Source organism: Eurosta solidaginis, chromosome 2, assembly GCF_040869045.1.
Source record: "Eurosta solidaginis isolate ZX-2024a chromosome 2, ASM4086904v1, whole genome shotgun sequence".
Classification (NCBI taxonomy): domain Eukaryota; kingdom Metazoa; phylum Arthropoda; class Insecta; order Diptera; family Tephritidae; genus Eurosta; species Eurosta solidaginis.
Window position 1 is genome coordinate 289,931,982 of NC_090320.1, and position 27,270 is coordinate 289,959,251.

At 37.5% G+C, this 27,270-nt stretch overlaps 1 protein-coding gene across 1 annotated transcript in view; it reads left to right on the forward strand.

Annotated features, from left to right (window-relative positions):
* The first annotated feature begins 23,479 nt into the window (after positions 1–23,479).
* Positions 23,480–27,270, forward strand: part of LOC137241148 (uncharacterized) — a 30,717-nt gene continuing 26,926 nt past the window's right edge. The window contains exon 1 of the mRNA XM_067768444.1: positions 23,480–23,609. Within this exon, the coding sequence (XP_067624545.1) occupies positions 23,587–23,609 (23 nt within the window). The 5' untranslated portion in view covers positions 23,480–23,586. The remainder of the gene's footprint in view (positions 23,610–27,270) is intronic.

Sequence of the window (27,270 nt, forward strand, 5' to 3'; positions counted from 1 at the left end):
TCAAATTAAATGTATTAATGAGTGTTTTAAAAGGGAGTGGTGGTAGTTGTATAGGTGGTCGCTTTTTCGAGATATCGCCATAAAGGTGGACCAGGGGTGACTCTTAAATGCGTTTGTACAATATGGGTATCAAACGAAAGGTGTTAATGAGTATTTTAAAAGGGAGTGGGCCTTAGTTCTATAGGTGGACGCCGTTTCGAAATATCGCCATAAAGGTGGACCAGGGTGACTCTAGGATGTGTTTGTACGATATGGGTATCAAATTAAATGTATTAATGAGTGTTTTAAAAGGGAGTGGTAGTAGTTGTATAGGTGGTCGCCTTTTCGAGATATCACCATAAAGGTGGACCAGGGGTGACTCTAGCATACGTTTGTACAATATGGGTATCAAACGAAAGGTGTTAATGAGTATTTTAAAAGGGAGTGGGCCTTAGTTCTATAGATGGACGCCTTTTCGAGATATCGCCATAAGGGTGGACCAGGGGTGACTCTAGGATGCGTTTGTACAATATGGGTATCAAACGAAAGGTGTTAATGAGTATTTTAAAAGGAAGTGGGCCTTAGTTCTATAGGTGGACGCCGTTTCGAAATATCGCCATAAAGGTGGACCAGGGGTGACTCTAGGATGTGTTTGTACGATATGGGTATCAAATTAAAGGTATTAATGAGGGTTTTAAAAGGGAGTGGTGGTAGTTGTATAGGTGGTCGCCTTTTCGAGATATCGCCACAAAGGTGGACCAGGGGTGACTCTAGGATGCGTTTGTACAATATGGGTATCAAACGAAAGGTGTTAATGAGTATTTTAAAAGGGAGTGGGCCTTAGTTCTATAGGTGGACGCCGTTTCGAAATATCGCCATAAAGGTGGACCAGGGGTGACTCTAGAATATGTTTGTACGATATGGGTATCAAATGAAAGGTGTTAATGAGTATTTTAAAAGGGCGTGGGGCTTAGTTCTATAGGTGGACGTCGTTTCGAAATATCGCCATAAAGGTGGACCAGGGGTGAATCTAGGATGTGTTTGTACGATATGGGTATCAAATTAAAGGTATTAATGAGGGTTTTAAAAGGGAGTGGTGGTAGTTGTAGAGGTGGTCTCTTTTTCGAGATATCGCCATAAAGGTGGACCAGGATGACTCTAGGATGAGTTTGTACAATATGGGTATCAAACGAAAGGTGTTAATGAGTATTTTAAAAGGGAGTGGGTCTTAGTTCTATAGGTGGACGCCGTTTCGAAATATCGCCATAAAGGTGGACCAGGGGTGACTCTAGGATGTGTTTGTACGATATGGGTATCAAATTAAAGGTATTAATGAGGGTTTTAAAAGGGAGTGGTGGTAGTTGCATAGGTGGGCCCTTTTTCGAGATATCGCGATAGAGGTGGACCAGGGGTGAATCTAGAATGCGTTTGTACAATATGGGTATCAAACGAAAGGTGTTAATGAGTATCTTAAAAGAGAGTGGGCCTTAGTTCTATAGGTGGACGCCGTTTCGAAATATCGCCATAAAGGTGGACCAGGGGTGACTCTAGGATGTGTTTGTACGATATGGGTATCAAATTAAAGGTGTTAATGAGTATTTTAAAAGGGAGTGGGTCTTAGTTCTATAGGTGGACGCCGTTTCGAAATATCGCCATAAAGGTGGACCAGGGGTGACTCTAGGATGTGTTTGTACGATATGGGTATCAAATTAAAGGTATTAATGAGGGTTTTAAAAGGGAGTGGTGGTAGTTGCATAGGTGGGCCCTTTTTCGAGATATCGCGATAGAGGTGGACCAGGGGTGACTCTAGAATACGTTTGTACAATATGGGTATCAAACGAAAGGTGTTAATGAGTATTTTAAAAGGGAGTGGGCCTTAGTTCTATAGGTGGACGCCTTTTCGAGATATCGCCATAAAGGTGGACCAGGGGTGACTCTAGAATATGTTTGTACGATATGGGTATCAAATGAAAGGTGTTAATGAGTATTTTAAAAGGGCGTGGGGCTTAGTTATATAGGTGGACGCCTTTTCGAGATATCGCCATAAAGGTGGACCAGGGGTGACTCTAGAATGTGTTTGTACGATATTGGTATCAAATTAAAGGTATTTATGAGAGTTTTAAAAGGGAGTGGTGGTAGTTGTATATGTGAAGGCGTTTTCCAGATATCGACCAAAATGTGGACCAGGGTGACCCAGAACATCATCTGTTGGATACCGCTAATTTATTTATATATGTAATACCTGCAAAGATTTCAAGGGTTTTTTATTTCGCCCTGCAGAACATTTTTATTTTCTTCTACTTAATTTGGTAGGTGTCACAACCATTTTACAAAGTTTTTTCCAAAGTTATATTTAGCGTCAATAAACCAATCCAATTACCATGTTTCATCCCTTTTTTCGTATTTGGTATAGAATTACAGCATTTTTTTCATTTTTCGGAATTTTCGATATCGAAAAAGTGGGCGTGGTCATAGTCGGATCTCGTTCATTTTTCACACCAAGATAAAGTGCGTTCAGATAAGTACGTGAACTAAGTTCAGTAAAGATATGTCGATTTTTGCTGTAGTTATCGTGTTAACGGCCATGCGGAAGGACAGACGGACGACCGTGTATAAAAACTGGGCGCGGCTTCAACCGATTTCGCCCATTTTCACAGAGAACAGTTACCGTCATAAAATCTATGCCCCTACCAAATTTCAAAAGGATTGGTAAATTTTTGTTCGACTTATGGTATTAAAAGTATCCTAGACAAATTAAATGAAAAAGGGCGGAGCCACGCCCATTTTGAAATTTTATTTTTGTATTTTGTTGCACCATATCATTACTGGAGTTGAATGTTGACATAATTTACTTATATACTGTAAAGATATTAAATTTTTTGTTAAAATATTACTTTAAAAAAATTTTTTTTTAAAAGTGGGAGTGGTCCTTCTCCGATTTTGCTAATTTTTATTAAGCGTACATGTAGTAATAGGAGTAACGTTACTCCCAAGTTTCATCATGATATCTTCAACGACTGCCAAATTACAGCTTGCAAAATTTTAAATTACCTTCTTTTAAAAGTGGGCGGTGCCCATTGTCCAAAATTTTACTAATTTTCAATTCTGCGTCGTAAGTTCAACTCACCTACCAAATTTCATCGCTTTATCTGTCTTTGGTAATGAATTATTGCACTTTTTCGGTTTTTCGAAATTTTCGATATCGAAAAATTGGGCGTGGTTATAGTCCGATATCGTTCATTTTAAATAGCGATCTGAGATGAGTGCTCAGGAACCTACTTGCCAAATTTCATCAAGATACCTCAAAATTTACTCAAGTTATCGTGTTAACGGACGGACGGAGGGACGGACGGACATGGCTAAATCAAATTTTTTTCGATCCTGATGATTTTGATATATGGAAGTCTATATCTATCTCGATTCCTTTATACCTGTACAACCAACCGTTATGCAATCAAACTTAATATACTCTGTGAGCTCTGCTCAACTGAGTATAAAAATAAAGGAAGCCTTAAATGAAACAAATGCAGAATTGAAATTAGAGAATTTATATTTGAAACAAATCAAACAGGAGGAATATATAGAATTACTCTCCAACCAAAATAAAAATGTACACATACACATAAAAATGTGACATACCTACAAACAAAAAAAATTCCATGTACTTGTAAATTCGATGAACAAATGTCAAAATCGTACTGCGCCGGTAGTAGATGTATCAAATCAAAAAAAAAGGTTATAACCAGCTGTTCGATGCGGCCACCTTGTATCGTTCCGCCATGCAGACAATGACATTTGCTTTGACAAATGACATTTTTAAGCACTGAACACACCAAAAACTAAGAAGCGGAAACGGAAGTGGAACGCTGCCAACAGAGTTGCATTGTGCTTTTGACTTCATTAGGCATTCGATTAGCTACTAATGAAATAATAATAGGTTCGAATTTTGTAGGGAATATTAAGCTCAATAAGCGTCTTAATGTAGAAAATTGCATTTATTATTCAATAAGCCGTCTGTATGAAAATAGTTTAAGCGTTTTTGTCCAAAAACGATTAAGCAACAGTCGAAAAGTATGTCACTTGAGAATTTGGACACTCAAGCATTTCAAAGCGTCACGCCGCCAATCCATATGTTGACATATCACATACATCCAAACCTCAACCCGCCATACGGTAACATGTCGAGCCATCATTATGCGAATATAGGTCGCACCAAAAAATGCAACAACAAAATTATTTACATAGGAAATACTTTCCAATATTTCCAGCACATAGGGAAAATAGGGCATGTGCAGTTGCAGCGCAGGCACAATTCTAGTATAAATAAGAAAATTGCTGTACATTAAGTCAGTCTTTAAGTCTTTTTTGATCATTAAAGATAAATGCTCGTGAAGCGAGCACAATAAAACATCCGTTTTATTATTTTACACAAGCATCAATTTGACAATACCTGCTCATATACCGACGAACTATAAATACAGGACAAACGACAACAACAGATCAGAACGAAAATCGACACTGATGATGGCACAACGCCGAAACCGGTTTGTCTCAAAACCAAATTTGACAAGGGATGACGGAAAATTATTCCAATATACATCGTTAAATTTGAAGTTAAAGTTAAAGTTAAAGTTAAAGTTAAGGTTAAAGTTAAAGTTAAATTTGAAGTTAAAGTTAAAGTTAAAGTTGAAGTTAAAGTTAAAGTTAAAGTTAAGGTTAAAGTTAAAGTTAAAGTTAAAGTTAAAGTTAAAGTTAAGGTTAAAGTTAAAGTTAAATTTGAAGTTAAATTTAAAGTTAAAGTTGAAGTTAAAGTTAAAGTTAAGGTTATAGTTAAAGTTAAATTTGAAGTTAAAGTTAAAGTTAAAGTCAAAGTTAAAGTTAAAGTTAAAGTTAAGGTTAAAGTTAAAGTTTTTTTTTTTTTTTTTTTTTTTTGTGTTTCGTGGAAGGAGGAAATGCTTTATGCACTGACCGGGATATTTAAGCCTCACTGCGAGACTCTCCGAGTGTAGGACTCCCTTCTTCCATGAAGGCCTACCCACTAAAACCTAACCTCCCACGGCCCGCGCAAATCCCCGTACCTGGGACCGCGTTTAGCATTACTTCGGGTACGGGTGCGCGCTACGTGAGCTCTATGGCTACTCTCACGCTAATGGGCTAGGCATCCGTCTTCTCGTTTACTGGTAAGTATATGCCTCACATATGTGCTGACCGTATCCCATCTGTCTCTTCGACAGGTCATGTTATTGATGACACTGCCCGGGGATAGGTCGCCAAGTACCTCTTCTACCCTCCTTCGCTGATGGGAGAAGTGCCTGCATTCGAAGAAGGTGTGGCGTACATCGTCTATTTCCCCACAGTACAGACAGCTCGGGCTATCAACCTTACCCATTCTTAAAGTTAAAGTTAAAGTTAAAGTTAAAGCTAAAGTTAAAGTTAAAGTCAAAGTTAAAGTTAAGGTTAAAGTTAAAGTTAAAGTTAAATTTGAAGTTAAATTTAAAGTTCAAGTTGAAGTTAAAGTTAAAGTTAAGGTTATAGTTAAAGTTAAATTTGAAGTTAAAGTTAAAGTTAAAGTCAAAGTTAAAGTTAAATTTAAAGTTAAAATTAAAGTTGAATTTAAAGTTAAAGTTAAAGTTAAAGTTAAGGTTATAGTTAAAGTTAAATTTGAAGTTAAAGTTCAAGTTAAAGTTAAAGTTGAAGTTAAAATTAAAGTTAAGGTTAAAGTTAAAGTTAAAGTAAAAGTAAAAGTAAAAGTTAAAGGTAAAGTTAAAGTTTTTTTTTTTTTTTTTTTTTTTTTTTTTTTTTTTTTTTTTTTTTGTGTTTCGTGGAAGGAGGAAATGCTTTATGCACTGACCGGGATATTTAAGCCTCACTGCGAGACTCTCCGAGTGTAGGACTCCCTTCTGCCATGAAGGCCTACCCACTAAAACCTAACCTCCCACGGCCCGCGCAAATCCCCGTACCTGGGACCGCGTTTAGCATTACTTCGGGTACGGGTGCGCGCTACGTGAGCTCTATGGCTACTCTCACGCTAATGGGCTAGGCATCCGTCTTCTCGTTTACTGGTAAGTATATGCCTCACATATGTGCTGACCGTATCCCATCTGTCTCTTCGACAGGTCATGTTATTAATGACACTGCCCGGGGATAGGTCGCCAAGTACCTCTTCTACCCTCCTTCGCTGATGGGAGAAGTGCCTGCATTCGAAGAAGGTGTGGCGTACATCGTCTATTTCCCCACAGTACAGACAGCTCGGGCTATCAACCTTACCCATTCTGTGTAGGTATTTGCGGAAGTAACCATGTCCCGTTAGAAACTGGGTCAGGTAAAAGTCTACCTCTCCGTGCGGTCGCTTCAACCATGGATCAAGTTCAGGGATTAGTTCCCTAGTCCACTTTCCTACGATGCTGTTGCTCCACTGATCTTGCCAACGTCGGATCGATTCTTCTCGCGCCTGCATGGCAACAGCAGCTCTACTTGCTTGCGATCCGTTGTCATATATTGTTTTTCTTTCCTCAACGAGAAGATATATCGGTATGGTTCCCGCAACGACCAGGACAGCTTCAGCTGAGACCGTGCGGTAAGCCGAAGATATTCGCAGCGCCCCTCTGCGTTGGACCGAGGTGAGGGCGACTCGGTTCTTCCGGTATTTCATTGCGTCCGCCCAGATTTCTGCACCATATAAGAGTATAGAATCCGAGGCTGATGCAAGCAACTTCCTTGTGCATGGTTTTGGGCCACCTGTGTTTGCCATTAATCTACTCAACTGCGCTATTATGCGCGCAGCTCTTTCGCAGGTCCCTCGTATGTGATCCGAGAAGTTGAGTTTGCTGTCTAACCTCACTCCCAGATATTTCGCTGAAGCGAGTGTTTCTATTGGCTGGTCCCCAACCATCACGTTCCTGGTAGTGGGAATACGTCTCTTTGTGAGGATGACGATCTCCGTTTTGGCTGTTGCTAACTGGAGACCGTGCTCAGCCATCCACCTATTTACATTACGCATGACCTGGTTTAATTTTAGCTGTGCCAGCTCGCAGCTTGGTGCTGTTATCACAGCTGCCACGTCGTCTGCAAATGCAACGAGGAAGGTGCTTTCTGGCATGTCTAACCGAAGAAGACTGTCGTAAGTTATATTCCAGAGATCGGGACCTAGTACCGAACCCTGGGCTGCTCCACCTGTTATTTTTACCTTTTTTTGACCGTGAGTACTTTCATATATTAGATACCTCTCTCTTAGGTAGTCCCTTAAAATTTCTAACAAATATTGCGGTACTTTGAAAGTGCTTTCTAGTGCCTCAAGCATGTCCTCCCACCTAGCTGAGTTAAAAGCGTTTTTGACGTCCAGCGTGACCAGCAACACTATAGGTCTTGCTCTGTGGCACGCTGTCTCGGCTTTCTTGACTGCGTCTATAACTTCTGCTATGGCATCCATTGTAGAGTGCCCCCTCCGAAAACCATGCTGTCTGGGCGACAGTCCTCCGGCGTCCTGTAACGCTCTGGTGAGGCGTTGCTTCAGGAGACTCTCCATCAATTTCCCTGCTGTGTCCAACATACATAGGGGACGGTAGGATGATGGAGAGTTGGGATCTCCTTTCCCTTTTGGAATGAGAACCAGTCGTGCTGTCTTCCATATGGTGGGGAAAATTCTTTCTTCGAGACATTTGTTGTACATGTGCAACATAAGTTCTGGGCAGTCGTTTGCAGCTAGTCTAATTGCCTCCGCGGGTATTCCGTCGGGCCCAGATGCTTTCCTAGGTTTCATAGTTCGCACGGCAGTTTTAAGCTCTTCTTCTTGGAATGGTTCCACGTTGCGATCTTCATGGGTAACGTACCCGCCCTCCCTAGGCAGTTGGGTGGGAAACAGGCCATCCACAATGTTCCTTATTTGGTTCTCGTCCATCAGCTGGTTTGGCGGACGGAACTTCTTCATTACTATCTTATATCCCTGCCCCCATGGGTCTCGATCCACTTCCTCGCAAAGCGCTTTCCAGCACTTAAGCTTGCTTTGCTTAATGGCAGCACTAAGAGCTTTCTTCGCTCCTTTGTACGCTTCCGACTTTTCTAGAGCCTCAGGCCTGCCGCGCGCGCGAGTTGCTAGCCTTCGCATCCTGTGGCATATTTTCCGCAGCTCCGCGATTTCGCTATTCCACCAGTATACCTGCTTTTTACCCCTCCACACTCCCCTCCGTGGCATAGAGAGGTTGCAGTTAAAGTTAAAGTTAAAGTAAAAGTTAAAGTTAAAGTTAAAGTTAAAGTTAAAGTTAAAGTTAAAGTTAAAGTTAAGTTAAAGTTAAAGTTAAGGTTAAAGTTAAAGTTAAGGTTAAAGTTAAAGTTAAAGTTAAAGTTAAAGTAAAAGTTAAGGTTAAAGTTAAAGTTAAAGTTAAAGTTATAGTTAAAGTTAAAGTAAAAGTTAAAGTTAAAGTTAAAGTTAAAGTTAAATTTAAGTTAAAGTTAAAATTAAGGTTATAGTTAAAGTTAAATTTGAAGTTAAAGTTAAAGTTGAAGTTAAAGTAAAGTTAAGGTTAAAGTTAAAGTAAAAGTAAAAGTTAAAGTTAAAGTTAAAGTTAAAGTTAAAGTAAAAGTAAAAGTAAAAGTTAAAGTTAAAGTTAAGTTAAAGTTAAAGTTAAGGTTAAAGTTAAAGTTAAGATTAAAGTCAAAGTTAAAGTTAAAAAAAAATCAAAGTTAAAGGTAAAATGAGAGTTAAAGTTAAAGTAAAAGTTAAAGTTAATGTTAAAGTTAAAGTTAAAGTTAAGTTAAAGTTAAAGTAAAAGTTAAGGTTAAAGTTAAAGTTAAAGTTAAAGTAAAAGTTAAAGTTAAAGTTAAAGTTAAAGTTAAGTTAAAGTTAAAGTAAAAGTTAAAGTTAAAGTTAAAGTTAAAGTTAAAGTTAAAGTTAAGTTAAAGTTAAAGTTAAGGTTAAAGTTAAAGTTAAAGTTAAAGTAAAAGTTAAGGTTAAAGTTAAAGTTAAAGTTAAAGTTAAAGTTAAAGTTAAAGTTAAAGTTAAAGTTAAAATTAAAGTAAAAGTTAAAGTTAAAGTTAAAGTTAAATTTAAGTTAAAGTTAAAATTAAGGTTATAGTTAAAGTTAAATTTGAAGTTAAAGTTAAAGTTAAAGTTGAAGTTAAAGTAAAGTTAAGGTTAAAGTTAAAGTAAAAGTAAAAGTTAAAGTTAAAGTTAAAGTTAAAGTTAAAGTAAAAGTAAAAGTTAAAGTTAAAGTTAAGTTAAAGTTAAAGTTAAGGTTAAAGTTAAAGTTAAGGTTAAAGTCAAAGTTAAAGTTAAAAAAAAATCAAAGTTAAAGGTAAAATGAAAGTTAAAGTTAAAGTAAAAGTTAAAGTTAAAGTTAAAGTTAAAGTTAAGTTAAAGTTAAAGTAAAAGTTAAGGTTAAAGTTAAAGTTAAAGTTAAAGTAAAAGTTAAGGTTAAAGTTAAAGTTAAAGTTAAAGTTAAAGTTAAAGTTAAAGTTAAAGTTAAAGTTAAATTTAAGTTAAAGTTAAAATTAAGGTTATAGTTAAAGTTAAATTTGAAGTTAAAGTTAAAGTTAAAGTTGAAGTTAAAGTTAAAGTAAAGTTAAGGTTAAAGTTAAAGTAAAAGTAAAAGTTAAAGTTAAAGTTAAAGTTAAAGTTAAAGTTAAAGTTAAAGTTAAAGTTAAAGTTAAAGTTAAAGTTAAAGTTAAAGTTAAAGTAAAAGTTAAAGTTAAAGTTAAAGTTAAGTTAAAGTTAAGGTTAAAGTTAAAGTTAAGGTTAAAGTCAAAGTTAAAGTTAAAAAAAATCAAAGTTAAAGGTAAAATGAAAGTTAAAGTTAAAGTCAAAGTTAAAGTTAAGGTTAAAGTTAAGGTTAAAGTTAAAGTCAAAGTTAAAGTTAATGTTAAAGTTAAAGTTAAAGTTAAAGTTAAAGTTAAAGTGAATGTTAAAGTTAAATATAAAGCTAAAGTTAAGGTTCAAGTTAAAGTTAAAGTGAATGTTAAAGTTAAAGTGAAAGTTAAAGTTAAAAATAAAGTTAAAGTTAAAGTTAAAGTTAAAGTGAATGTTAAAGTTAAAGTGCAAGTTAAAGTTAAAAATAAAGTTAAAGTTAAAGGTAAAGTAAAAGTTTAATATTAACTTCTCATTTATTCAATAAAATTAAAAAATTAGTTTTCTTATCGGTCACCACGCTTAAAAAGGTTAACTTGAATTAATATCAAAGACAAAACTTGAATTAATATCAAAGAAAACAAAATGTTGCATAAATATTATAATTGCATAAGTTGATAATATGCAATAGCTTTACCGCGGCATTCCCCGAGTGCCACACGTCCTTTTTGTTTAGTTCGTGGAGGTTTCTCCCTTCTTCGTTTCTGTTAGTAGTTCTATAAATTAAAGTTTGTGTAATTGAGGTTAAGGATCGGCATAAACGCACCCCACGCCGAAAAAGCTAAGGCACGAGAGAGCTCCATCCTCCGATACCCCTCCAACCTTTTATAGTCGAGAATGCTAGGAGTTTAGTTCAGTCTTTTGATAATAGATTGCATTTACCTACATTAAACTAAATGCTCCTGTGATATCACATTGTCACATCCCGTTGGGCTATGTCACATTGGTACATAGCCACGTTACATTACCTAAATCTTTGGTTTCCAATTAAGAAGCCCGCGAGTACAAATATCACATTGCATTCACAATTTCATTACAGAATTTTTGCAGGTAAATGCCACTTTATTTATTTTCCAAGAAATACTACTTTGTTTACTTTTGAACAGGTGGAAAATATTTTAAAAACAGTTTTTTTTGTTGTTCAAATAAATGGGTGATTTATTTTAAAACCTCATAATTGAAACCTTAATTAATGCGCTTTGTTTGCTTTGTATAAGCAAATGCCAAAAACTAGAAATATAATAACTTAAAAACAAGTAAGGAAGGCTAAGTTCGGGTGTAACCGAACATTGCATACTCAGCTGAGAGCTTTGGAGACAAAATTGTCTCTTTCATGGATACATACAAATGGTAATACTAAAAAGTGGAGCAACTTGTCTTTGTTTTCTGCAGCTATCAATTCGTTTTATTTGAATATTTTTTTTTTAAATATGAAAATTTGGTTAAATTTGAACACATTTCTTTATAATTTTTTTTTTTAAATCGCCCCTGAAATATTTTCGAAGAGCTCTTAATTATGAGTCCGAAATATATGAGAAATATGTGCCTCGAGAAAATATAAACCTATCACAATAAAATAACCCTATATGACTCTTATAAGGTGAAAATTATGAGCCGTATGCGAAGAACGTATTTTTAGTTTTGATATATGGGAGTCTAAATTTATCTCGATTAGTATATACCGTTACAGAATACCGTTATGCGAACAAAACTAATATAATCTGTGAGCTCTGGTTTATAAGTGGTTTTTAATTCCATATCACATACGTTTGGGAAATGTCGACCAAATGGTAGACCAAGGAAGACTTTTTTTGGAACGATTTTCCTTCATCCTTTGTCAAATAAGGGAAAACCACCATGCAGGAAAATGAACCCAGGGTAACCCTGGGTAACATGGTTATCAAATGAAAGGTATTAAAGAGTATTTTAAAATAGACGCCTTTTCGAGATATCGCCATAAACGTAGACCAGGGGTGACTCTAGAATGTGTTTGTACGATATGGGTATCAAATTAAAGGTATTAATGAGAGTTTTAAAAGGGAGTGGCCCTTAGTTGTATACGTGAAGGCGTTTTCGAGATATCGACCAAAATGTGTACCAGGGTGACCCAGAATATTATCTGTCGGGGACCGCTAATTTATTTATATATGTAATACCAAGTACATAGGTTAGGTTGAACTGGCCGGTCCATGAGGACCTCACATAGACTGAATGTGTCCGTAGTGTTACCAGAAGTTTGTTATAACGACCAAACTGCAAAACCCTATCAAAAATCAGGACCTATATTATAAAATAATTCCGTCCTCTTGGCAAATAGTAGAAGCTTCCTAGGACTTAAGCCATTTGTTGCTTCTAAATCTGACAGCTGTATCACTCCTAATAGCTGGAGTCTTAGCCTGGCAAGCGCAGGGTACGAGAACAGAACGCGCTCAATCCTTTCCTCCTCCAACCCGCACTTCCTACATCTGCTATCATTGACCAAGTCTAATTTAAATGCATGTGACGCCAGAAGGCAAGGTCCAGTCAGAATACCCGTCATGAGTCTACAGTCCTCTCTTTTTAATGATAGAAGCAACTTAGTTAGTCTAGGATTGTAAGACCTACACATAATCTTCGACACTTTACAGCCCCGCGCTTGAACCCACGTCTGTTCCGCTTGGTCGATCATTTGCACCTCTCGCCTTCGCTTAATCTCGACCAGTCTAATTGGGACGTCTACGGAGCAAACTTCAAGGGATGCGCCCTTTTTAGCTGGTTCATCCGCTGTTTCGTTCCCATCTATTCCCATATGCCCTGGGACCCAATATAGATGTATGCTTCTCCCTGTCCCGATTCTCTCCAGCGACTGCTTACACTCTAAAACGCATTTAGATGCTGAGGTATGCGCGATTATTGCCTTAATTGCTGCTTGACTTTCAATGTAAAAGTTAACACGGTTGCAGCTTAAGGTATTCTAATTCCGCTTGGAATACGCTACAGTAATCCGGAAGCCTGTAGGATCTGTTGATTTCCGGATCAGCACAGTATACCGCAGACCCTACTCCTTCTACTACTTTGGAACCATCTGTGTACGCATGTATCGCATCGCCCGCCATTTGGGCACCCTTCCGCCAACCGTGCACCTCTATTGTAGCCTTAAGGTCTCCCTCGAAACGCAGATAGGGAATCAGGTAGTCTGTTCGTCTTGTGATTGGTGACGCTATACTTCTATGGCCGTATGGTCGGCGCTCAAGCTGCCCCGAGGCACGGAGCCTGGTTGCAGTTGTTGACGCTATGTTCCTTGCTACCAGGTCTACAGGTGGAATACGCAGAATGGTATACATTGCAGCTGTCGGGGTGGTTTTCAGGGCTAACGTAATGCTAAGAACTGATAGCCTGCATACTCCCTCCAATTTTTTGAGGTATGTTGTTTTTTGTGTGGCTTTCCACCAAACAAGAACTCCATAGTATAGAATAGGGCTCACAATCGCTGTAAAAACCTAATGACAAAGAGAGGGCGATAAGCCCCACGTACACCCCACCATTCTTTTACATGCATAAACTGCTGCTGAGGCCTTTCTAACCCTCTCCTCTACGTTGAGCTTCCATGACTGCTAGGATGATTCCAAGATATTTTGTGCAAGGTTTCGCCTGTAGGGTCACCCCTCCTAACTTAGGTCTGGTCCAATTTGGGACCTTGTACCTCCCTGTAAACAAGACCATATCCGTCTTCTCCGCGTTGACTTTCAACCCGACATTAGATGCCCGGGTATGATTATCCCGAAGTGCCCGATCCATCAAAGAGCTTATCTTTGGAAGGCAGTTTCCAGTTATGACAATTTCAACGTCATCTGCGGAAACCGTAACTTTTACGGGTCCCTTACCGAATCGCCTGAGCAGTTGGTTGATGACCAGCGCCCACAGCAGAGATAACAGCACCCCTCCCTGTGGCGTGCCCCTGTCCACTGATTTCGTGGCCTCGTACAATGCCCATTGTGAAGTAATCTTCCTGCAATTTAACGTACAGCCGATCCATCTGGTTAAGGTTGGATGTACTTTAAAGTAATTAAGGCCATCCATAATCGCCCATTTAGAAACATTATTGAAAGCCCCGACAAGAAAGCCCTTATATTCCAGGCGTTTCTCTGTGCTTATTACCATCCTATGAAATGCGGTGTCGACCGACTTGCCTTTGGTGTACGCATGCTGTGTCGTGGATAGCAGCTTTTCATCCACGTTGGACTTTATGTACACATCTATCAGCCTCTCAAAGGTTTTGAGCAGAAATAATGTTAAGCTAATGGGTCTATAGTGTTTGGGATACACGTGACCGATCTTCCCCGCCTTTGGTAGGAAAGATACACGAACATTTCTCCAAGAGTGCGGTACATGATTCAGTCTTATGCACCCATCGAATATTATTTTAAGCCCTCCCACCACCGCTCTACTTGAAACTTGTAGCATGGCCGGCAATATACCATCTGGGTCCGGCGATTTAAACTTATAAATCGTCTTCACTGCCCATTTGATCTTGGTATCGGCCACCAAGCCCGGCACTACCCGCTTCGTGATTGAAGTGTGAGTGTTGCCTGCTGGCTCTTATAAACCATCCCCGCTGGGAAATGCGTATCGAAAAGCACCTCAAAGGATTCCTCACTATTGCGTGACCATTCCACGTTCTCTTTCTTTATTAGTTCCTGGTCTATGTTTCCCCTTGCTAGGACTATTTTCAACCATGCTGTCTCGCTGGAGCACTATATATCCGTACAGAAACTTTTCCATGAGATTCTCTTAGCCCTGGAAATTTCACGCTTGTAGATCCTCAGTAGATCCCTGAACTCATCCCGACACGCTACGCTTTTCATTCACCTGTCCTCTTCGAATTCTCAGCTCATTACTCCACTATGGTGTCTTTGCTTTGCCTCTGAATCTTCTTGCAAGGCAAGCTTTGTTATACGCAGTCATAAGCGTCCTTGTTAGGAATTAATTAGACTCTTTCAGTTCCTCCACATTGGCAACCTCTTTGGGTTGTCCCAGGTTTGTTTCTACCTGTTTCTGGAATTTAGTCCAGTTCAGTGACCTAGGGTTTCTAAAGGTTCCTCCCTCTCTACCTCTTTAGGGGGATGGTGAAACTGATATACGGATGGTCGGAGAAGCATGGTCTATCAAGAAACATCCAATCATGCCTTGATATATCACGTTCGGAGCTCATTGTAATATTTAAAACATTGCTAGATTTTGGCCCAATGTATGTAGGGACATTTCCCCTGTTGGATATCTGCAAACTGGTTTGCAGAATGTAACAAAATAGAGATTCGCATCTCTCGTTCGTATCTTCTCCTCTCCACGCATTGTGGTGCTCATTTGCATCCGCACCTATGACCAACCGCCCTTTACGCCCTTCGTCCTCTACTAGCCTCTTTCACTTCATCGGTGGAACCTCCGCAGCACGGGCCATGTAGCAGGATGCCAGGATAAATACCTGCTTATTATTTTGCTCAACGGCCACCACTAAAAGGCCCCCAGTAGTGCAATTAGGCAGCATATATAAATGCAGTTGTTTCCTTACCATTACTACAGCTCGCACCCGTCCTTCCGTTTGCGCTTAGTAAACGCCAAATCCGCGCGCGCTAAGTCGAGAAACCTTTCCTGCCGATGAGAGCCACGGCTCCTGGATCAGCGCCACGTCAAACGAACTGTCCTCAAGGGTTAGGAGGAGTTCGCTCGACGCCACTTTACTGTGTTGGAGGTTTATATGTAGGAATCGCAGCACTTTTGGGCTGTTTGTCCCCCTCCAGCACTTTTTTTGTGACGTCGTCGTCCCTTGCCTTTTTGGTTTAGAGTATTCGAGTTCTTTCGTAACTGTTGTACCGGGTGTACCTCTGCGCGACTCGCAGCTCCATTTGGCTATTGGTTCTCTTCTAACATATTGGTGGTGACGTTGGCTACCTCCACCCGTATTTTTTCTCATAGGCTTCTGAGGTCCTTTCCGACTTATAACGTATTAGGATTTTCATCCTCGGGACTTCTTTTCCTGAGTCGCATATACATTTTTTCTGTACAAAACGAACATTTTGCCAAGCTGCGTGTACAATATATCCTCCGCCTGCTTGTTTATTTGAAAGATGTAGAACTGACCTTCCTCGGTAGGCCGATATACAGTAAGTATTTTCCAATCCTGTGTCGGTAAGTTCGGATTCTGATTCTGCAGAAGTGGCCGTGTATCATCCGACTTCATCACGCATGGTATCCATATCTTAACTTTTGGCACCGTAAGGATTTGCGCTTTATTCACCACCTCAAACCGCGCGTTCGTGCCCAGCCTTTGGAGGTTTGGAACCACTTCCTCCAGCCTCCGCAAGCTCGCGGTGTTGTCGCACGCTCTCATCTTCACACCATTATACCCCCCCCCCCCCCACCCAAATAAAAGGTTGGAAGGGGCTTACTTGGTTGTTTCCGCATCATCTTAAGCATTCAGATAATAAGCTCCTTTTCTACGGATATCCACCTTTCAGTAGTCATCTGTCCGAAAGGGCTGTTACGATCAACCAGCGCCACATTCAGTGACTGCTTTGCCACAGCAATCATCTGCTCGGGAAAAGCCGGAGTTTTTAAGTTAACTCCCTATGACACCTCCGAGAAAGCCGGAGTCTTAGCGTTAACTCCCTTTTTCACCCCGAGTCTTACCGTTATCTCCCTTTTGGCTTATCTCCTACTTCCGTCGTTGGAACTTCCCTCTGACTCGCAGCTTTCGAGGTAGTTGTTACCTCGCTATTGGGGTTCATCTGTCTTACAGCTTTGGGCCTACTTGTCTTGTCTATGCGAGTGCCCTGCCTCGCGGCTCTGGGACTGGGTCCTTTCTGCCTCTTGAAAGCAGTCTTGTCGCCTTCCGTCGAACGTTGCCTCTTCATTCTACCATTCGACGCTTCTTCCTCCTCGTACCGGTTGCAGAATCGAGGGTTTCTCGCAGCAAACCTTTTGAACTGCCTTCGACTCGAAAAGGGCGGAGCCATGCCCATTTTGAAATTTTATTTTATTTTTGTATTTTGTTGCACCATATCATTACTGGAGTTGATTTTAACATACATTACTTATACCCAGCTGTACTTGTACACAAGGTATTATAACTTTGATTGGATATCGGTTGGTTGTACAGGTATAAAGGAATCGTGATAGATACAGACTTCCATATATCAAAATCATCAATATCGAAAAAAAATTTGATTGAGCCATGTCCGTCCGTCTGTCTGTTCACACGATACTTGAGTAAATGATGAGATATACCAAATTTGGTACACGAGCTTATCTGGACCCAGAGTAGATTGGTATTGAAAATGAGCGAAATCGGATGATAACCACGCCCACTTTTAAATATATAAAATTTTGGAAAACACAAAAACGTGATTATTTAGTAAATTATACACCTAGAATGTTGAACTTTGACGTGTGCGCTGATATTGAGACTCTTGATAAAAAATGTTTAAAATGGGCGTGGCACCGCCCACTTGTGATTAAATCAATTTTACAAATATTATTAATCATAAATAAAAATCGTTAAAACTATCGTAACAAAATTCGGCAGTAAGGTTGCCTTTACTATAGGGATTGCTTTGAAGAAAAATTAACGAAATCGGTTAAGGACCACGCCCACTTTATATAAAAGATTTTTGAAAGGGTCGTGGACGAATATAATAAGCTATATATAAGCGAAAAAGAGCTTTGTATCAATAGAATATTTCCTTCTAAATTGAATTATAACATTAAATTGGAAAACACTAAAATTTTTGAAAATGTGTGTGGCACGCCCCTTTTTTGTCTAAGCAATTTTCAATGTTTCGGGGGCCATAACTCGATGAAAAATTTACATATCTTAACAGAATTAGATACACATATTTTCTTTATAGCAGGAGATATTTCTAGTAAAAATAGGTAAGATTGGTTAAGGACCGCGCCCACTTTTATAAACATAAATGACTTTAAAAAGGGTCGTAGGCAAAAATAATAAGTTAAATCTTAGCGAAAAATAGTTTTGTACCAATTGTGTTTTTATTGTTCTTTATATCTTTATTTTGAAATAAACAATAAGGTAATCCCCATATCTTGAGGAAAAGTGCATTATTACCCGCTCAAGGTCATTGGTGTTAGGCTTTGTATCGTTTTTGCTTCTTTTAAACGAAAATTAGTTCAGAATAGAACCATATGTATATGTATTATTGCACAGCTTTGTAACACTATTAAGCACACAAAACGAACAACAACAACATTTCAAGTGTACAGCTGGGTATGTAATGTTCGGTTTCACACGAACTTAGACTTCCTTACTTGTTTTAAACTATTTTTTTTAATGAAATGAAATGTCTTGCTGTTGCTTAAAAGGAATCGCCATGTGTAAATATAATAAGCAACTCCAAGAGAGAAGTTGCCGATAATCAGCATCCAATCGCTCTTGATGTTGTATGACAAGCCGTTTTTATTGATTTCACTAAAATTGTCCAAGTGTAAACCAAGCTATAGATTGTTATAGCGCTAATTTGTTGGGAAAAGGTGAGAATTTCTGCAGATTAAATGCCACTTTAATTATTTTCCAAGAAATACTTCTTTGTTTACTTTTGAACAGGTGAAAAATATCTTAAAAACTGTTTTTTTTCGTTCAAATAAATAAGTGATTAATTTTAAAACCTCATACTTGGAAGCTTAATTAATGTGCTTTGTTTGCTTTGTATAAACAAATGGACTAGAAAAATAATAACTTAAAAACAAGTAAGGAAGGCTAAGTTCGGGTGTAACCGAACAGTGCATACTCAGCTGAGAGCTTTGGAGACAAAATGATAATACTAAAAGGTGGAGCAACTTTCCTTTGCTATCCTTCTTCAGCTATCAATTCGTTATTAAATTTTTTTTTTAAATATGAAAATTTGGTTCAATTTAAACGCATTTCTTTATACTTTTTTTTTTTTTTAAATCACCCCTGAAATATTTTCGAAGCGTTGTTAATTATTTTCTTTATTTTCTTAATTAATTTCGTTCATTTTAAATAGCGATGTGAGATGAGTGCCCAGGAACTTACATACCAAATTTCGTTAAGATACCTCAACATTTACTCAAGTTATCGTGTTTGCGGACATGGCTAAATGAATTTCTTTTTTCGCCCAGATAATTTTGATATATAGAAGTCTATATCTACAGACAAACACACAACAACAAATAAACACAAAACAACGCACCAAAACAACAAACCCACAAAGAAGGTCCAACGACTAAAGTTACGAACTTTTACCTGGCTCAGTAAGCCACACAAATCGATCAGTAAAAACCACCCTCGGTCCTGAATGAGCACACAGCACATACACATAACTAAATATACACAAGCATCAATTTTGACAATACCTGCTCATGTACCTACGAACTATAAATACAGGACAAATGGCAACAACAGATCAGAACGAAAATCAACACTGATGAAGGCACAACGCTGAAACCGTGTTGTCTCGAAACCAAATTTGACAAGGGATGACGGAAAATCGTTCCAATATACCTCACTATCTCGATTAGTTTATGCCGTTGCGGGGTAACGTTATGCGAATAAAATTAATATACTCTGTGAGCTCTGCTTAGCTGAGTATAAAAAGAGTCGCCGTGTGTAAATTTGATAAGCAACTCCAAAAGAAAAGTTGCCCATAATTTGCATCCAATTTAATTATCGCTTTTGACGTTGTATGACAAGCCGTTTTTATTGTTTTGACCAAATTAGTGGTCAAATTCGACCAAGCTATAGATTGTTATAACGTTGATTTAGTCATTTGCAAAGGATTTGAATATTGAGCAGAGGTGAGAACTTCTGCAGGTTAAATGTCACTTTATTTATTTTCCAAGAAATACTTCTTAGTTTGCTTTTGAACAGGTGAAAAATATCTTAAAAACAGTTTTTTTTGTTCAAGTAAATTGGTGATTAATTTTAAAACCTCATAATTGAAACCTTAATTGATGTGCTTTGTTTGCTTTGTATAAACAAATGGCAAAAACTAGAAAAATAATACCTTAAAAAGAACAACATATTTCCCAATGAACCCATAGCAAAAAAGTTTTAAGGTCAGTGACTAAAGTTGAAAGCGTTTCGGGACATTCTTTAATTTTTTTGTATCCTTCGACTGATCTCTTTCATGTTTATAACTAAATCCTTTACTGTACGAATGAATTAGGTATATTAACTTAACAAATGTAAGCCGTAGATACTAAGGCATTGAGAACCGAGAAATCCCATCCTTTCACAGCCGTCTTTACGAGTAGATGTTACACAATTCGATAATAGATACCCAACGAGATCTTTAAATAGCACCGATAAGGAACTGCATTATCGTTTTTAATTATTAAACGGTTTTATTTAGCTTGACTTTACAGGGTGGACGGCTGGCCGGCACGAATTTTGTAATTAAAATTTAAGTAACTTCCAGATAAGCTAAAAGCTTCAAGCTTGGAATATAGTTCAGAACCCGATGATAATGCAGTAACAAGAAAGGGGGGATTCAAGGGGTTGTGTAGCGCAATATATAGCTTCTCCAACCCAATTGTCAACCTCACCTTCGAGCGGCGAATCCCGTTTCACTAACAGACGAGGCTCTGGCGACCCCAAGCTCCTAATGGAACTTGGGGGTGGGGAGGGAGGGATGGCCTGGAGGTTTACAACAACAACAACAACAACAAGAAAAGACCCATAGATGGCGCATGGATCGTAATATTCAAAAAAATCGTATTCGTGGTCCGATTTGGCTCATATTTGGAACACATAATACATGAATAGAAAGCGACCTATGAGAAAAATCGCCACTAGCTGGCGCAAGGATCGAGATATCCAAAAAAAAATCGTATTTGTGGTCCCAATTGGCACATATTTGGAACAAATATTACGAACAGTCCTGTAGAAGTGACATCAAAATACTTTGGAGTTCGAGGAGGGACAAGCATATGTGGCGCAGAGTCGAGTAAAGTCTTCGGAAGGATTATGTATTGAGCACCTAGATTTTTTTTTTTACCTAGATTGTAACAAATTGTCAAGTAAGAGTCGTTGTAATAATGAGTCACTAAATGAGCGAAATATAATGAGAAATAATAGGCAATGAAATAAAGACTAAACACTTGAAAATAAAATAATTAAAAAAAAATGTTTAGTTAAACGGTTTTATTGAAAACAATACTTACATGAAGTAATAATAATACTAAAAGCTAGAAAATATTTAGGTAGGCCCTAGGTACTAGTCATCACACTCCTGACCAAACTAGGGCGTTGATGAGACAATTAAATAAAAGGGTTAGACGCGTCAAATTTCTATTGATGGTCATAAATAAGACCAACTGAATTAGGTTATGCTACGGCTCACATTTTTAGAAATTTCACGGACCAAATCCTTTTATTTAATTGTCTGATCAATGCCCTAGATTGATGAGGAGTGTTATGACTAGTACGTACGACCTACCCAATTATTTTCTAGCTTTTAGTATTATTATTACTTCATGTAAGTATTGTTTTCAATAAAACCGTTTAACTTAAAACATTTTTTTTTAAATTATTTTATTTTTGTATTGTTTGTGCACCAAGGAGATTTAATCTATCTATATATTTCATCTATCCGAAATCACTCTCCGATTCTGATAACGTTTGCAGTGTCGCTTCATGGCAACCCTTTCCCTTCCCGGAAAGGGGACCCGGGAAAGATATTTTCAAACAAATACTATTCGCGGTTCGATTTTCCTGAAATTAGGTATTGAGGCAGCCCTTTGCCTGGATTAGTATTTACGAGACTTTTTCCGGGAATCGGACCAGGGACCGACTGGGTCCAGGAGAGAGACTGGGACTCCAAGTGGAACTAGGACTGGGAATAAGGGATGGAGGGAGAAGGAGTTAGACTAAGATATATCAGAAAAGACGGAGTGGGAGAAAGAGATGCGTAGAAAGAGAAAGGCAGAGGGAGGAGTGAATAAAATGACAAGAAAAAGGGGGTTAGAGAGATCAAAGTTAGGGCAGAACAACGTCAGCCGTGTCTGCTTATATTTATAGATAAAAGAGATGGAGATAAATTTTTTCACTTTTAGAACTTTTTATGTTCTGCTTGCTTGGCTCATTTTCAATACATGCAAAAAAGTGTACGAATAAGATAAATTAAACAATACGTGTCTCTTAAAGGTGAATAATTTATTTTTGAAGCTTATAATTGCGTTTTCAAAGCACTTTAAGGAAACCAGAGTAGCATTGTGTGTTATTGAATCATAAAAATCAATAAGTTTTAGAACAAAAATGAATACCCAGTAGAAAAAACGAACGGTGCTGAACGGGTACAAATCGGATGAAGAACGGGATATTTAGTGCTCACAATTGTACCAATAGCGCTTAGGTTCGAGTTACGTATATATATTGAAATAAATTAATCAAAGTCTGCGCCTATTTCAATCCACCTGCGATTGAATTAGTTAACGACGCGTTCGAAAGTTCAGTGTAGAATTTTTTAAAGCGCCTAATTGGTTCAGTGCTAGGTGGTTCTGAAATAGTCGCAAACTTTGCATTAATTAATTTAAATCCGTATTGTTCAGACTTCAGCGCTGTTGATACAAGTGCGGCTACCCACTCTCCCGATATGCACCCGATTATCAGCAGTTCGGAGGTAATCATTAAGGGCCATTTTACTATCTCCTGTTAAGCTAGATTTCATCCGCCGGATAGCTACTAGACTGACACTTATGTTTTCACAATGGTGACTAACCAAAGATTAAATCGATAAATTTGACAATTTTGTAGAACAAACCGTCTTTTGTGAATACACGAAAATTGGCCAAAAAGCTTACTTGTTTTACACTGTGTTAGGAAATGCACATAACAGAGACGCGAGTATGTAAAATAGAAATTTCCTTATCTTAGAAAAAAGTGACGGACTAAACCTATTGCGAAACTGTCGCTCTGCGTGATTGTCTCTCTTTTTTTCTGTAGGGTATATACAATGTTACCCGAACTTAGGCTACTTATTGTTTTTGTTTCTATACCTCTCATGAACATGAAATGGTATATTAACTTTGGTCCGATGTTTGTAACGTTGAGAAATATAGAAGATAGACTCACCATTAAGTATACCGAATTGATCAGGGCGACGAACTGAGTTGATATAGCCATGTCCGTCTGTCCGTCCGTCCGTCTGTCTGTTTGAACGCAAACTAGTCCCTCAAATGTTGAGATATCTCAATGAAATTTGGCACAAGGATGTACTTTTGTATTATATTAGACACTTGTCGGATCCGGTAGGATTGGACCACTATAACATATATCTCCCATACAACCGACCGTACAGATAAGACGATTTTGGTCATTTCTGCCGCAATTTAGAAAGTATAAACGAGAAACTCGGTGATATATATTCTAATATATCATAAAAGATTTTCTGAAAAAGACACTTTTATCGGAGCTATATATAGTATATATCCCATACAACCGATCGTTCAGATAGAAAGATTTTTGGCAATTTGTCCCTTAATTTCCAATATAAAAACGTTAAAATTGGTGATATATATTCTAATATATCATAGAAAATTTCCTGTAAAAATTATTTCGATCGGAGCTATATATAATATATATCCCATACAACCGATCGTTCAGATAAGATGGTTTTTTACCATTTTTTGTTTTATATTTATTTTAAAAATCGTTTAGGTATGTACATCTGTTCACTATTTATTTCTTACCTTATACATCCGATTATTTGGAGATTACGAACGGGATAAGGTTGTTGTTCAGCTCCATTCATGAAAGGTATGAAGTCTTCGGCACAGCCGAAGACAGTCCCGTCCTTACTTGTTTTATTTGGAATGGTATAATGTGTTTTGTGTTTGTGTGGAATTTTCGCTGAAAAAATCGGCATAAAATTCAAGTATAAAAGGTGTGAAAAATTTTAATATCACATTATCAGTTTTAGTGTCAAAGACGTAAGTGATATTTGATCTTTGTGATTTTCAAGATAATACTAAGAGGAATGCTGGAACAACAGTTTGTTATGTAAGTAACTATATTTAATGTTATCGTTTCAAAAAAAAAATTGTATTGTAAATTAAAATATATTTTATGATTCAAATCGATATATTAGTAAAGGACATACTGCTATATGTCCTTTTGGTTTAAATTTAGAGAAATATACACATCCTTTTTTTTAATTAATCCTGTATTTAAATCACATCTAGAAACAGCTAGTGGCACAGGTCAGCGAAAGCTTTACCAAAATGACGGGGTTATTTTGTAAGGTCCTGTTTTTAAATAGGGTTTTTCAGTTTTCTTTAAACAAATGCTATGGTAACACTTTGGACTCATTAAGTCAATCTATTTCTTCGCGGACCAGCCAGTTCAACCTAACATAATCTAATTGAGCGCGATTTATAATTTGCAGTACTTACTGATAGGCTACTGGCTACATTCAATGCGCTCACACTCAAACTAGTAGCGTTTTCTTTTCTGGCTAAAGTGTTACGCTTTTTGTACGCCGCGCAAAGGTTGTTGTTCTATTCTAAAAAACTGGCAACGCCTTTACGGGGTATTTCGTTCTTTTGTGAAAATTTTTGCCTGCTCGCAACGCAAATGCGTTACACTTTCACCCTGTATAAAATGGCGGTGTGGCAATGAAACTCTGTGAAACCCTCAATTCACTCTTAAGTTCCACACATACTCTATTAATATGAGTGAATATGGTGAGTTTAAATGTTCTTTCTATCCATATATATAAAAATCAAATTCCAAAACGTAGACCCGGGCACCCCATGGATGTGTTTATACAAAATGGATATCAAATGAAAGCTGTTGATTAATGCTTTAGTACAGAGTAGTTTTCATACCTATTGGTGACTAGGGTCTCGAAATATATGCCAAAACGTGGACCCGGATACGCCTAGAAGGTGTGTGTAATATGGATAGGAAATGAAAGCTGTTGATGTGTGCTTTAGTACAGAGTAATTTTTATATCGCTGTGTGGCTAGGGTCTTGAGATAGAGGCCAAAACGTGGACCCGGATACCCCTACAATGTGTGTGTAATACGGATATGAAATGAAAGCTGTTGCTGAAAGCTTTAAAGTAGTTTCCATTGTCATATTCGATTTAGTCGCATAAACCTGGCAAAACTGATAAATAAGCATTTTGTACATATGTACTTCCTATTCGATTTGCCTGAAATTTGGTGGATTAGTTTGCCTGGATTAGTATTTACGATCCTTTCTTCCGGGAACAGACGGACTGGGACTGGGATTAGGACTAGGACTGAGATTGAGACTCGGAGTGGAACTGGGACTCGGAATAGGACTGGAACAAAATACATACCACCCTCTATGACTGGCAATAAGGGATGAAGAAGAATGAGAAGAACTTGAGAGAAGAGAAAAGAGGGAAGGAGAAGGAGACTGAGAAAGAGATAGAGTGAGACGAAATAGAGATAGATGAATCGAAAAAAACGGAGGGATGAATAAAATGATTAAGAAAAATATAAGAGGGGGGAGGCAGAATTAGACGGAAAACACTTATTAAGTTGTATGCAGATAGACCAAATTTAGGGCAGAACAACGTCTGCCGGGTCGGCTAGTGCACTATAAATGTTGAAAATTTTCTGGGGTAATAATAACTCTATTAAGGCTTTAACATTTACTTAGGCAACAATTTATTTCAGAAAAGAAGACGCTATAAATTTAAAAATAACGAGGGATCGATTCGGCCACGTTATCAAATCGGTAGTTAATTTCTGCAGTCGGTTGAAAAACATATCTTCGTATGCCTTTTCAAAGTTTGCCTGCCAGATATTATTACATAATTTTATCGTCTATCACCAGGAAGTAACTAATTCGATAAGTTTTGCTGTTACTACGGTGATATAATTTGAATTTTCCTTCGTTTCAATAATTTATATGGCGAATGGTCCAAACAGAGATTTTTTGCAAATATTTAAATTGTTAAGCAAAATCCAAAATTTTTCTCTAGTTTATGCATTTGCAGGAACACACTTTTGCACTTTCATTTATGGCAAACGAATTTATTTGCATTTTTGGTTTACTTGACTTCCCAGAAGCGCTTCCTGTTAACCCAGCTTTGATAAGACATTGGCGAAAGTATCTCTCTTTGCCACCCAAATGGCTTCATAGATTTCTATCAGTTCTGCGTATAACTTTCGTGATACAGATATACTTTCTTCCTCGATACTTTTCGTCTTATCGTGTTAGCAACTTCCTATTCCTATCGAAATATATTCCAAATGTTGTACCGCTTTCGTATCTAAATGTCGTTTCGCTTTTGGGGCACAGTTCTTGCCGAAAGCTGATAAGACTATTTCTTCTGAGTTGTCATATCGAATAAATAACATGCGCGAAAGAAAATGCTGGCAGAGTCTTAACTTTCTAAGTATTGTCAACAGACAACAGATTTATCAGTACTATTTTGAAAGTAGTATATTTTCTTTTTTTAATATATGGGTCGACACATATTAAAAGTGCCTAACTCTACAGATGACATTCTTTGAAGTGTTTCGTGTATTATACATTAGTCAATCAAATCAAAAGTTGTAAGTAAAAAAAATGTGACTTAGGCAATAAAATTTGGAAATTAAATTAAATCTTCGTATTTTTTTCAATATATGTATGTACATTAGACTGGCCGTAAATTTTTTTTTTTTGGAAAACCTTTAATTTTTTCATCTTAAAATATGAGGTTATGTGTGCCTTGTGAAAGCCATATTACGTAGAGCTTCAAGAAAATTACCATTTTTACGATTTTTAGTGTCATTTTTCACTTTTTTGAAGTTCGTTCAAATTGTTTTTAAAACGACAAAAGAACAAGTTAAAGAAGTGTAACAAAACGTTTGTTTTAATTCACTGTTCTTTTTATTAGTATATAGTACTATTTCCAAAAGAAATAAAAGTTGATTACTTATTGAATGAGAGACGATTTGGTGCAAGATGGATAACTTTGCCTGTAGTGCTCAACAACTTGCAGTAAGTACTGTTTATCTTCTTCATTATAAGTCACTGATCGATTGAAGACGGTGATCAATTTCAATGCTCTCTCAGCTGCGTCATTGACTACAGTTAAATGTTGACAAATTCCTTTTCCTGCCTTATAATCTTCTCTCTCTTGCCATGTGGAAGGATCCGATTGCAAAAAACTTGTTTCTATTCCTAAATGTGTGTAGAATACTTTAGTTCTTGGTGAAAGAAAATTACTTATATCCTTGCTGCCATAGAGAAGTATATCGGGCATTGTTGCGGTAATTCGTTTTGGAACAGCATTGTCATCTTGGTTTTCTTTATTAATTGCTTTTACCATTTTTTGCTGAATATGCAAGGGAATTTTTTCATCAAAAAATTAAAGGCCAACAGCTTCTTCCGACAAGTACCATAAATGATTTTTTATTTTTTGTAATAAAGCATTGGAAACTTTTTTTATCAAAATAGGCAATCGAATCTTGAATCAGCCTTAGGTCATTATATGGAGCAGCTATTGGATCTACACAACGAAACCAATACGGAACAATACAAATGCTTCGTAGACTCTTTTTATCTGAAGTTGTTAATTTGAATTGGTTGCGAAACAGAAAAATTTTGTAACAATACAGACACTTCGACATAAAACTTGCGTGCGATGTTGCGCCAGGTGACCGAACTTGTGAAAAACTTGGTACGTCTTCCCCAA